Source organism: Aspergillus brasiliensis (genome assembly GCF_001889945.1).
Source record: "Aspergillus brasiliensis CBS 101740 unplaced genomic scaffold ASPBRscaffold_14, whole genome shotgun sequence".
Taxonomy (NCBI): Eukaryota; Fungi; Ascomycota; class Eurotiomycetes; order Eurotiales; family Aspergillaceae; genus Aspergillus; species Aspergillus brasiliensis.
In genome coordinates, this window is record NW_027137455.1 from 461,758 (window position 1) to 474,072 (window position 12,315).

General features: G+C 50.7%; 5 protein-coding genes across 5 annotated transcripts; 4 read left to right on the plus strand and 1 right to left on the minus strand.

The window, feature by feature from the left end:
* Window positions 1–3,153: 3,153 nt before the first annotated feature.
* Window positions 3,154–4,143, plus strand: ASPBRDRAFT_58529 (AP-1 complex subunit sigma; the record flags this gene model as incomplete). Its single annotated transcript, XM_067627910.1, has 5 exons — window positions 3,154–3,164; window positions 3,226–3,259; window positions 3,330–3,447; window positions 3,545–3,819; window positions 4,111–4,143. 5 exons carry the CDS (start codon window positions 3,154–3,156, stop codon window positions 4,141–4,143), a joined length of 471 nt encoding a protein of 156 aa, XP_067475197.1.
* Window positions 4,144–4,948: 805 nt separating this feature from the next.
* On the plus strand, window positions 4,949–6,013 carry ASPBRDRAFT_58530 (RNA polymerase III-inhibiting protein MAF1; the record flags this gene model as incomplete). The annotated part of the gene is made up of 2 exons (XM_067627911.1): window positions 4,949–4,954; window positions 5,033–6,013. The coding sequence occupies 2 exons, from the start codon at window positions 4,949–4,951 to the stop codon at window positions 6,011–6,013; spliced, it is 987 nt and encodes a 328-aa protein (XP_067475198.1).
* Window positions 6,014–6,582: 569 nt separating this feature from the next.
* On the plus strand, window positions 6,583–9,064 carry ASPBRDRAFT_210373 (uncharacterized protein; the record flags this gene model as incomplete). The annotated part of the gene is made up of 3 exons (XM_067621900.1): window positions 6,583–6,726; window positions 6,853–7,707; window positions 7,769–9,064. The coding sequence occupies exons 1-3, from the start codon at window positions 6,670–6,672 to the stop codon at window positions 9,062–9,064; spliced, it is 2,208 nt and encodes a 735-aa protein (XP_067475199.1). The 5' UTR covers window positions 6,583–6,669.
* A 413-nt stretch (window positions 9,065–9,477) lies between these two features.
* On the minus strand, window positions 9,478–10,895 carry ASPBRDRAFT_199652 (uncharacterized protein; the record flags this gene model as incomplete). The annotated part of the gene is made up of 3 exons (XM_067621356.1): window positions 9,478–9,995; window positions 10,059–10,649; window positions 10,805–10,895. The coding sequence occupies 3 exons, from the start codon at window positions 10,893–10,895 to the stop codon at window positions 9,478–9,480; spliced, it is 1,200 nt and encodes a 399-aa protein (XP_067475200.1).
* Window positions 10,896–11,274: 379 nt separating this feature from the next.
* ASPBRDRAFT_199653 (uncharacterized protein) lies at window positions 11,275–11,802 on the plus strand (the record flags this gene model as incomplete). Its single annotated transcript, XM_067621357.1, has 1 exon — window positions 11,275–11,802. One exon carries the CDS (start codon window positions 11,275–11,277, stop codon window positions 11,800–11,802), a length of 528 nt encoding a protein of 175 aa, XP_067475201.1.
* Between the last annotated feature and the right edge of the window lie 513 nt (window positions 11,803–12,315).

Consider the following 12,315-nt stretch of genomic DNA (forward strand, 5'->3'; position numbering starts at 1 on the left):
TGGATAGTTACTTTGGGCTAAACTCACTAGTACTTAGTTCATTACTTTAGTTAACTACTTAGTTAAGGATGGAGTGATCGCTGGCCCAAAGCTAAGGATGCGCTAAGCAACCGTGGGGTAAGATCCCTGCCACTTGCATCTGGCGGCAGATCCGTCCATCCATCCTCCTGTACAACAAAAGCAAATCTATGCGCCGGTCCTTCAGCAGTACCCGGTTTTCGTCAGGCCCCGTCAGAGAGAAAAGAAAAGAGAAGAAAGAAAAAGAAAGAAAGAGGAAAAAAAAAGCAAGCTACAATCCTCCGGTAAATCACCTTCTCTCCCGCTCCCGATGGCGCCGGAGAGACCAACAGAAAAAATAAAAAAGACGATGTATCAATTCCCATCATCCCAGTGTGTGTTGCCCGATAAATAGATAGATAGTACGTACTTTTCCACCCATTCCAATCCCATGATTCAGATAGATACCCACCCACTGTTTTTTACTACTAGTATTAACTTGATTGGACTTCCTAGAGGAAATGAGGCGCGGCTACAGAAGGCCCGATCCACTCGGAAACTTAATCCTCCTCGTGCTGCTGCTGTTGCTGCTGCTGTTTTACGGTGGTTTTGTGTCTGTTTCTCTTTCTGTTTCTGTTTCTGGTTTTCCCTCACATTCAAAAGTACATCTGAGGGCTTGTCGGAGATTCCTTCCGGGATGGTCCTCTTTATGAGGATGATGTATACTCTCCTCTTCTATCTGGCAACAAAGTACGACTGCGCCTCGATTTCATGTCATGTCCTATTAGTGAGTCTTGTCACCGACTCCCAGAATGGGATATTGTTCTTGTTCGCCAAAAGTACTGTCTACACCGGTACTCTTATGTCTCCACTGGGGTCTATCGGTGGCAATCTTCTTTGGATAACTTCTTTTGCCTCCAAAAGTACTCAACATACTTCATTCTAGGTGTATGAGAGGAAACAGGGTCACTACTAGTAAGTTACCTACTGTTTACCGAGTAGTATACTTACCTACCTACGGAGTAATGTCGGAGGTATTGCCTATCCTGGATAGTAGAAAAGTACGAAATAAGTTCGTTCTTGATCCTATTGCTTCCATCCATCCATCCATTTACCCTCGGGTCGAGGCTCTCACTCCCTCTCCCTCCCTCGCTCGTACTTCCACTTGCTTGCTTTCTTCCCGGATAAGATAGTTGCCGAGACTAGTAGTACTAGTTACTTATTTCCGGGGGCTTCCGCACGATTAAGTTGTGATGTGGCGGCTGTGTGGCGCAGTCGAGATATACTTTCTCTTAGTACGATGTCCTTATGCTTTATTGATTATTTGGAAGGGAAGGGAAGGTGGGTGGGAAGGTTGAGGGGGAGATTGTTTACGATCCGTGCGGTGTAAAGTAGTCTACTTAGTACTGTTACTAGTATGTAGCTGCTGGATGATGATAAGATGGGATGAACCTTGTTGCTTTGTTAAGTGGAGGTATGATTTAGCCCAGAGTCTGTGGTAGATGATAGTTACGACTACTATTCTGGTTACTGTGGCTAGTACCTAGTATTTACTGTTTCATTGTGATTCAGTAGGTAACTAATTACACGTCTTGTTTTTAGCTAGCTATCTACGGGCAGATGGATGATATAGACGGATGCGGAAACAAAGAATATACTTAGCCCGAGGAGTATAGATACTGGTGGTGGTGGTGATTCATGCACGAGATAACCCATAAGTACTACTAGTTAACTAGTTATGTCGGACAAAAGGGAAGTTGAACTGTATAGCATCATGTGCCAAGTCATGTATTATCTTGATTCAGGCATACATCATATTTCCACTTTTTATCTTTATTTTTTATGTCATTCTAAATTAGTAGTCTAGTTACTTCCTGGGCACACCGCAGAAAACTCTCGGCACCAGCTTACCACAGTTGCCAGTATCGATCAATATGTAAGTATCTCCTTGTAGCAAGTCATTTACTTTGTAGTACTTGGATATCCCCTGTCAAAAATTTCCCCAAGTTCAAGTCATGATGGTGAACGTGTCACTTTCATATTGATTGGGGGCCTCTTTTTGTTTTCGTTCGTTCTCGGGACGGACCCATTTCTATTTAGTAGTAATCCAGCTTCCCCGTCCAGGATATCCCTGACAAAGAAAGGCAGAGCGAGAACGACTTGAGGTTTAATGGATTACTCTCTTGGGATGCGTACAGATGTGGTTCCAGTTTTTTTTTTGTATTTTCTTTTCTTTTCCCTCTCTGTTCCTTTCTTTTTTTCTTTTTTTGTGGGATTTGGGGTGTGCTAGGTATTACGGAGTATAATATTGTGATTATGGTTATGGTTATGGGTTTGGGATAGTTGTATAATTTTAGAAGTCAGGTTTGATGCAGTAAATGCATTGGTGAATTAGTGAGGCTGAATTATATACTAGCATTGTTTGTATAGTACAAACTAAATATACACATCGACGAGAGAACTACGAACTGCCTGTCAGTAGTACTACTCGTTACTAGTAGCCAACAGTGAGGGTATGTAATTATCAGACTACAGGACGCTGAGACAGTGAGTATATTATGCCCAAGAACATCGTGCCTAAGTTGATTCATTATAGTCATAACCCTTGAGTCCTACAGTAAGCTACGCTGAGCTCATGCCCGAAGGTGTCCTTATTGCTAACACTGCTGTTCCATAGGTGCTTGGATAACCACCATTCTCAGGGAATTACCCCTCATTGACATCATCCTTGGAGTAGAGCAACTTTTGCGACAGACTTTACTGCTTTTCATGAGCATCAATGACTCAATTATGCGTTGCGAGGCTGAATAGAATAAAAGAGCCTGCTTACGGATAAGCGCCTGTTTATTTGGTGTCCGGATGTGGTGGTCGAAATGATTGACACACTTGAGAGTCATCCTCTCCAAGCAAATGATTTGTTTCGATTTCAATCATCTAACTTGATCTCTTGTTCCCATCATGAATGTGTAGCAGCTATCGTGTAGACAAACAATAGGAAGAGGCAGACGGCGGGGCAACAACACCAGGGCGGCCCGTGCAAAGAATTTCTCCAGAGCTTCGGCCGGCTCATCCTCTTCCTCCCACAACTTCCCTCGTGGCCTTTCTGCCTCTCTACCCCCCCTTTTCTCCCTCCCCACTATTAACTTCTCTCGCACAATGGCAATTCAGTGAGTCTCGCATCGGATACTGAATCGGCCGGAAATGCGCTAACCTCTATTTTCCCCCCAGCTACTTGATTCTCCTGTCGAGGCAGGGCAAAGTGGTTCGTTTCGTGGCCCACCCAACTCTGTGACCTGGCTGGAAGCGGAGACTAACGAAACAAAATTTCCCAGCGCCTTGCCAAATGGTTTACCACTCTCTCCCCCAAGGAGAAGGCCAAGATCATCAAGGATGTGACCCAGCTGGTTCTGTCGCGTCGCACCCGCATGTGCAATTTCCTCGAATACAAAGGTTCGTCGGAATCATTTTCACCCCTCACTTGGATACTCCCCGCAGCAGCTTGCCCACCCCCGATCGGACTGCCTCTGACTTGCTTCGTCGTCGCCAGACACCAAGGTCGTCTACCGTCGCTATGCTTCCCTCTTCTTCATCGCCGGTTGTGCGTCCACCGATAACGAATTGATCACCCTCGAGGTCGTGCATCGTTACGTCGAGCAGATGGACAAGTACTACGGCAATGTGTGCGAGCTGGATATCATCTTCAACTTCCAAAAGGCATACTTCATCCTCGATGAGCTATTGCTGGCGGGAGAAATGCAGGAGAGCAGCAAGAAGAACGTCCTGAGGTGCATCAGCCAGCAGGATAGTCTGGAAGATATGGAGGTGAGTCAATAGCGTCTCTTGCTTCACAACTCCCAGCCCCCTATTCGGAAATGAGCACCGGATACCTGCCACCTGCCTTTGGAGCGTCGAATCGCTGCATTTTTTTCTTTTCCCGGGCCGCCCCCTTTTACCTGCGAGGTCCCGACATCATATTCAGTTCCTGCGACAACCTCCTGTTTACCCCCTCCACAATACCGTTCCCTCCCGCCCTGTCCCCTTCTTCTATCAATTACTCCATTTCCAGCGAGCCAAACCATCCTCTTCTGTCGACGCCAGCTAATGCCGCCTCAGGTTGAGGAAGACGTGGTCACGAAGATTATGTAGACGCCTCTCCGGCCAGCGAGCGTTTCTTTGTTGTTTACACTGTTTGGGATGTTCGTTTCTATTTCTGGGGCAAGCTGGACTGCTATACTATACTGGCGTTGGACGTACATAAGCGTTGTGTTCTACTGTCGCGACTTGTTGCCAAGAACTAATTAATACCACCATCACTACATTCAGGATTCCAAGGAAGTCGTCAATCACTTAGCGAAGGAAGGGCTCCTGTGAGGGGATTCACAAGATGGGAGCGATCATCGGGGAGGATAATGGATGATTCCACACTTTGCCTCATTATCTGGGCTGGTCGGCCATCCTTGGTTCAGTGCGCAACCCGTGAGGTGGGTGCGTGATATCACTGGCCCGACCTGCGCCACGTGACTGGGGGCTCCCCCCTCGGGGCGCAGCGCGCATCTCCCATCCACTGCCTCCCCCCCCAAGAGCCGGTCGCTCATCGCGCTGTCCATCTCCCATTCCTTCCTAAGTCTTCTTCCATCTCCTCCAGTCTCATCTGCATCTGCTATGGCGACTTGGCTTTCCATACTCACCTATTAACTTACACATTTCTCGCTCCTGTGCTGCCACCGTAGCAACGGTTCCACTCGCCAGCTCATTCACTCTTATCGCCGGATTCGTGACGTCTCAGGAGACAACGGCACCGGTATATTTGAACCCAACTGCGACGACAATTGCTCTTATCTGCTTGTCGCATCACCTTGTGTCTTGACTACCGACCACGGTGTTCTCCGCTTATCTATCATCACGCTTCTTATCGTAATCAGCGACCTCTTCACCGCAACTCTGGCTGAAGATGAAGGTATGGATCTTGGCCCTTTTGCGCTGCTGCAGCCTCCGATAGAGTGGCCTGATGCTCACCCGTGCCTTCTCCCTCTAGTTTCTCCCTTTGCCCGAATTCGAAGACGTGACGAGTTCTCTCAATTTCGACACGGCCGACTGTCACATTGTCGGTGGATGCGATCTATACACCACAAAGGCCGCTCGAGCCGATCGGAAATTGTACAAGAACATTGAACAGTCACTTGAGTCCCAATATGAATCGGTTCTCCGTCTGTCAGCTTCGCTGTCGCCTCCCAACGCATCGGACGCGGCTGCCTCGCTCAATCTGTCCCGTTCTAGTCCATTCGGTCCCCTGAGCGACCATTCCAGTCGACGAACATTTGCCTATCTGATCGCGACATTAAATGCTAGTCATCCGGATTATGACTTCTCCCACGTGCTGCGCCCATCAGACTTTCATCGTGAACGGAATCTGAAGCGGGTGATGAACACGGTCGATTCAACACTGTTCAACCTTCGGCCACGCGAAGCCATTGATCTGACACCTCCATCCCCCGTGACGATCTCCGGTTCTTACAACGCGGGCGCGTCTTCTACGTGGGGACCGAGAATGTGGAGGGTTATCGATGAACATATGTCTCTCAAGGAGTGCTCCCTCTATTCATTTTCGCCGGATGAGGATCCGTCGGATGCGGACGATGGAGCAATCTGGAGTCTCCATTACTTCTTCTTTAACCGGCTACGGAAACGTGTCTGTTATCTGTATCTACGAGCGATCCCCATTCTCAGCCACACGCCCAGTGAGGGACTTGCCACGCCGACGACGAAGAGAACGTATGATGACGGTTACTTGACACCAGAACTTAGCTCGAGCAAGCGGGCTCGCTACTGGCTGGGTGAGGGCGTTGAACTCGAGAGCGAAAGCGACGAGGAAGCCAGTGGGTCGAAGCCCATGCATCCAGTCGTGGACGAATACGACCACTACCTGCTCAGCGATGAGGAGTTCCGGTCCCGATCGGGCAGCAAGGGCACCGTTCGGGCCATGAGCGAGGAAATCGCCGACTCGATGGAGGTCTAATCGTCCCCCAATCCCTATTTTAACTGTTTATCTTTTTACTTTCAACCAACCCGGCCCTTCTCGTTTGCCATTTGCTTGGCCGTTTTGTTCAACTGCCTGTTCTCGTTTGGTTCGACTGCTCGGCGTAATTGTTTTCTTGTCTGCTGCATTCAACCTGCATTTGCACCGGCTAGGGGCGTTATACTCGGCAACCGGAAAGAAGGGAAGGAAAGCCCCTAATTGTAATTGAACGGCTGTTGGTCTAATGATGATGATGACGACGAACGACGTGCTGCGTCACGGCAATCCGATGCGGCGCTCAAGGGCAGGTTCCACAACGGCGGGCGTTGTCATTGTTCTGTTTCCTTCCTGTATTTATTACAAATTGATACTTTGACTCACTTGACATTATCCCGTAGACGAATAGACAGAAGAACGAGCTATTTATAGATTAGACCAGTTATTCACATTGAAGTACTCCGTAGTCCTAACTCGTAGTAGTTATTTGAAGACGAGCGACTTGGAACTCCCCGATTGGTCCGTGCGCCGCGGCCAAAGCTGTCCTCCGATCCGACTAGTTATCACCAAGTAGACCCATCCATCATCATCAACAGACCACACCAGCAAACACCCCATTCCACTCCCTCTCGCACGCGCATTCCCGCAATTCTCACACAATGGCGGACGATGAAGAGCGCATCAAGGCTGAGAAGCTAGCTGCCGCGAAGAAAAGGGTACGCATCTTCCATATGAATGCACATTAGCTACCTACCTACCTACCTACCTATCTACCCAACCTACGTATTTACTTCTTTGCCTGAGCGCGGCGCGACCAAGCTACTAATGGATTGGAATTATAGGTAGCCCAACTCCAGAAACAGAAGAAGAAAGCAAATAAGAAAGAGAAAGCCGCCAGCGTCGATACCTCGAAAGATACCACCCCCTCTGCTGCAGCTGCTGCTGCAGCCGAGTCCTCAGAACCGACCAAGGAAGATGCGCCCGCAGCGTCATCACCGGAACCTGCGCCGGCACAGGCTACAGAAGGAGAAGGGGATAAGGGAGGCGAGGAAGGTGGTGGTAGTGCTGCGCCGGAGGTAGAGAAGACAGAGACACCGACAGAGAAGGGGGCAGAGACAGAGATGACCACGTCGGACGATAAAGCAGAGAAGAGCGAGGAGAAGGAACAGGAGCAACCCCAGGATGAGAAGAAAGAAGCCGAACCCCCCGCAGAAGAAGAAGCAGTAGAAGAGAAGACCGAATCTATGCCCGACGCACCCACCTCTCCTGGTCCCGAAACCCCCGCGCAACCCGCCGTGAAGCCCGAGTCATCTGGACGATCGTCAGCGCATGGACGACAGCCCTCTCTTTCTATCCAGTCGAAGATGCGGTCTTCGTCGTTCCGGAAGGGATCCGTGTCGCAGGGGAGCAGTGGGTCGCCGTCACCGGCAACGAATGCGATGCTGAAGTCGCCTTCGTTGCCGCCATTGAGTGCGGATGGAGAGGCGGTGCAGGAGGTGTATCGGAAGCAGTCGACGCGGATTGAGGAGTTGGAGAAGGACAATAAGCGGTTGGAGAAGGAGTTGGAGGAGGGCAAAGGAAGGTGGAAGAAGACGGAGGAGCAGCTAGAGGACCTCCGGGAGGCCAGTGTGGATGTTGCGGAGTTGAAGGTCAAGTTACAGGATGCGGAGGCGAAGGTGGCGGAGATTGAGGAGTTGGTGAGTTATCCTTTCTGAAAGGACTACATGGAATAAGGCTAATGATCTACTGTGTGTATAGAAAGCCGAGATCGCATCCCTCCAGAGACAGAACTCGCATCTACAGACCCGCACGCATCGAAGCACCGCGAGCGTCTCTGTGCCCGGCCCATCGGAGTCTCCGCCAGCGGACTTGGTGCAGCAATTGGAGTCCAAATCAGCGACGATCGAAGCGATGGAATTGGAGATCTCGAATCTGCGCGCACAGCTTGCGTCGAGCAGTGCGCATGAGGCCCAAATAGCAGCACTCGAGGAGAAACTATCCGGCAGTGAATCTGCGCTCGAGAAGGCCCAGCGCGAGCTAACCGATACCAAGAGCGCGCTGACTCGCGCCTCAGAAAAGGCCGTCAAAGAGGGCGTGGACAAGACCTCCACAGAGACACTAATCAAGAACCTCCAGCGGGAGCTCGAAGAGCTCAAACAGGAGAAGACCGCGGCAGACAAGAAGACCGAAACACTAGAAAAGAAGCTGGAAGCCCTGGGCAACCTGCACAAGGAATCCGAAGCCCGCCATCAAACCCGTCTACGCGAGACCGAGAAGATCGAAAAGGAGGCCGCCGTACTCCGCAAGAGACTCGCCGACGTAGAGAACGACAACCTCCGCCTCAAAGAAGAACAAGAAGCGCTCCGCAAACGACACGCCACGGACGGCGGCGCCGGCGCCGACGACGACGCTCTCGACGAACTCGAAGACGAAGAGCGCTCCCGTCTGCACCGTCGCATTCGCGATCTCGAAGGCGAAGTCTTCGACCTCCGCCGCGGCGTCTGGAAAGAACGTCGCGAGGAACTCGCCGCCGACCATGCCCAGCACCTCCACTCCCCGGATACCTTTCCCCCTACCTCATCCACATCTGCCTCCGCCGCAGCAAACACCTTCGACGACGTCGACCTTATCGGCGGAACTCCCGAACACGCCCGTCGCCGCAGCATGGCTGCCAACAACCACCACAAGACCCAACACGCACAACAACAACATTCCTCCTTCTCGACCGTCTTATCCTCCGGGATTGCCGCCTTCACTGGTGGAAACACCTTCGGTGGCGGTAACCGCGGCCGCGCTTCCTCGAATCAGCAGCACCATCAGCCCGCAGCACGGGGCAGTCTGGAGCTCCTTTCCGAGGAGAACTTCGATGATGAGTTCGATGAAGCAGAGTTTGCGCGCGCTCAGGCTGAAGAGGAGGCTCGGAAGAGGGTTGAATGGGTGCGTGAGATTAAGAGGAAGCTCAGAGACTGGCATGGCTGGCGGCTGGATCTGGTGGATAGTAGGGCTGGGGCTGAGGGGGCGGGTGTCGGCATGGGAGAGATATTCCAGATTTAGGTTGTTTTCTTTTCTTCTTAGTTTAATGTTTTCGAATAATTATGATACCGTGGACTGCGTGGATAAGGGTCGGATGCGGAGCTCTTTCTTAGTTAGTTTTCTCATAGTGTACTGGGATGGACATCCATTGTGAGTATAGATGTGTGTCTGTGAGGTCTACAGCTACACGTATAGGTAGTCAATATAGCATAAAGAGAGAGAGTTCTTCGGGAATGCTAGTATCCAAAACTCAAGACCCAATTGCAAAACAAGGATATACAATATGCGACGCAAAGCACATCTCTCTTAGTATCTAACTATTCGGTTTTCCTTGTATCCTCCCAAGAGATGTACAAAAATTCAAGACAAGACATAGGCATAGACAGAGGATGATAGATAATGCTAATAACAATAAGAATGATGATAGAAATAATCTAATCCTCCGCATAATGCTTCCCCGTAAGCACACCCTCCGACTTTCCTCTGCCCCGTTTCCGATTTACCAATTCTCCAACCCAGCCGGAGATCTGGTACACCCAACCACCCGTGACCATAACACCCGAGACGGTGTTGACGAGTCTGATCAGCAGCGAGAGGAAGCTCGTCCGCTCCTCACTGATCATCAACAGGATCGGCTCGATGTTGTACTTGAAGAAGATACCCGGGATGAAGTAGGGGTTCTCAGGCAGATCAGCAGCTTGGGTGGTAGCAGCATATTGGTTCGTGAAGACGAGGTTCTTGTTTCTGTTGGTAGAGATGAGATCCGGGTGGTTGGTGTAGGTGTCGAGGGCGCTGGCGCCCTTGGAGTAGAGGGTGGGCACGACGGAGAGGAAGTACTGGTACTTGTAGTAGTGGGATTCTGTGGTGGCGATGGTTTTATCGAGCGGATTGAGGAGGGTAGGGTAGTGGGGACCGAAGGAGAGTTCGGTGACCATGTGGGAGAAGTTGAAGACTAGTGATGGGTTCTATCTTAGTTGACTGCGCCTGTGGGAGATGAAAGGGGGTGACAGCATACCTCCATGATCTAGATGTTCTCCGAAGTTCCTGTATCCATGTCCCCGGGCCGTGATGTGGAAGTCACCCTGGACCTTGTTGCCCTCCAAGCTGCCGTAGATGCGACATGAGTCGACTGTATCGCCGCGCCTCAGCCTGGGTCCCTTGGCAAACTTCCGGCGCGGATTCTTCCTCACTTCGCCAAGGACATGGTGGACGTGTGCGTCGGCTTCGCGCGCAGAAATCCGCTCCGTGTCTTCCTGGCTGAGGGTTTGGTATTCGTGGACGCCGCCGGAGGTTTCGCGGTTGCGCTTGTCCATCCAGAGCTTCCAGCTGGTGCGTTCGCGTTGGAGCAAGTCGCCGGCGAGAATGCGGTCGCCAGACGCATCTTGAATGTTGACGTCGAGGGTGTCGCAGGGCATGCGGACAACGAGGTCGAGGTTCAGTTGCAGATCATGACCGACACCCTTTTCGACGCTGAAGTGGTGGTTCTCGGAGCCACGGAGCCAGGTGCGGAATTCCGAGAAGGTGAAGACTGTGCAGATGACGAGAATGAGGACGGTCCATTGTCCTCCGCGGCGGGATGGAGCAGTGTATGAAGGTTTTGTCTTGGCTGGATTAACAAATGCGATGTTAGTTTAGTTCGGGGATGTAGCTGGTATGGACCGGCAGTATATCCACGCGCGGCTGTTTACCACAAGGCTCAGGCCATAGTAAACGCATGATTATGGACGTCAAAATAATCCATGGGTATAAAGTTCGACATACGGAAAGCATCAAATGTCTTCAGGCCGCCCTGCAGCCCAGACTTTTCGCCGAACGCATCCTCGTCGAGGCCGTGCGATGCGAAGCCATTCATCACGAATGCGTGTCGCGAAGCGTATACAATTCAACCGATCAAGGCATGAATAGGAGAAGAGTAGAAGGGAAGGGAAGAAAAAGGAAAGACAGAGTGTAAATCGACAGGGAGATAGAGAGCGACAATCAATGGAGCTCAAAGCTCTCGAATGGAGGCCGAGGAAAGCAAGAGAAAGAGAGGGGAGCGGCGGAGGGATTGGCGAAAGAAGCCGAAAGGCCAAGTAGTCCGGATGTCCCTTCACTTCTGGATTTCCTTCTTTCTCCGCAATTCCTCTGCCCACCCTTATCGATAAGCCTTGATCGTCCGCCGTGAACCATTGTTCAGTCAACTAATTATCTAGTTGTCTAGTTAGTTATCACTTCAACACTGCATCCTGAACATGCCAGACTTCCAACCCATTCACTTCATTCCATCGTCTCGCGAGGCAGAAATCCTCGACTCCCCAGTGCATAGCATTACCGCAGTACCTCACACCCAGAATGCCGGCACCAACCACTGGTGTCTCTATCTCGCAACATCTGATATAACCTCTGTTTGCATCGATTGCCAGCCGAGTCATACAGTCCCGAGCGCAGTTCTTCGTGGTGGCTCCAAAGGCTTCATAGCTATTTCAGAGCTGCCATATATATGTGCACCAGATGCTCAGGCCGAGTTCAAGCTCCAAGTTTCGCCAAATTTGAAGGTCAAGGACGTGTATAACCTCCTCGTCCGAAATGACCGCCACAAGTACGAATTCGACTCTGCAGGTGTGGGATGCAGATATTGGGTTACGGACCAACTTAGTCTGCTTCAGCATCGGGGATTACTTGTCGATGCTGAGGAAGTAACGGTTGCGAAAAAAGGGATCGTACTGTTGTGGCCCGATCAGACACCTCTGCCGCTTGATCAGGGGGCTTATTATCTATAACGGCTTATCTATAGCCTGGATGGCCGAGTAGACATCGAGTAGTATTACTGCATGATCGTTTCTGGGTGATTTACCTTATTCCAGGGATAGCTACTGCGTACTGTACAACAAGCCACCACGACGAAGCCTAAGAACTAATATATCAGGGCCATAGTGATGACAGGTATTCCTATCAACACTCAGGCATATAAGCAACCAATATGGTCTACCCTCAGTAGCCTCGGTTCCCCACTCGATGTCGGGATTTCGGGGTGCTAAGGTCTGATTGAAGCTGCACATCGACGACAGCAGGATTGAATCAATACAAGCCTGCTACAGTATACCCGCAGATAGCATCATTACAGACACACCAAATTCACAGGCAATATGCACGGTATATATGCCTATATGGTCTAAGTCATAACATCACGATTCTCCAACCCATCCACCGCTGCCACCATTCATCTCACTGCGACATCTATGAGGGGAGGCCAAAGAATAAAACACAAACTGTACAGATGCTGTCCACGCATC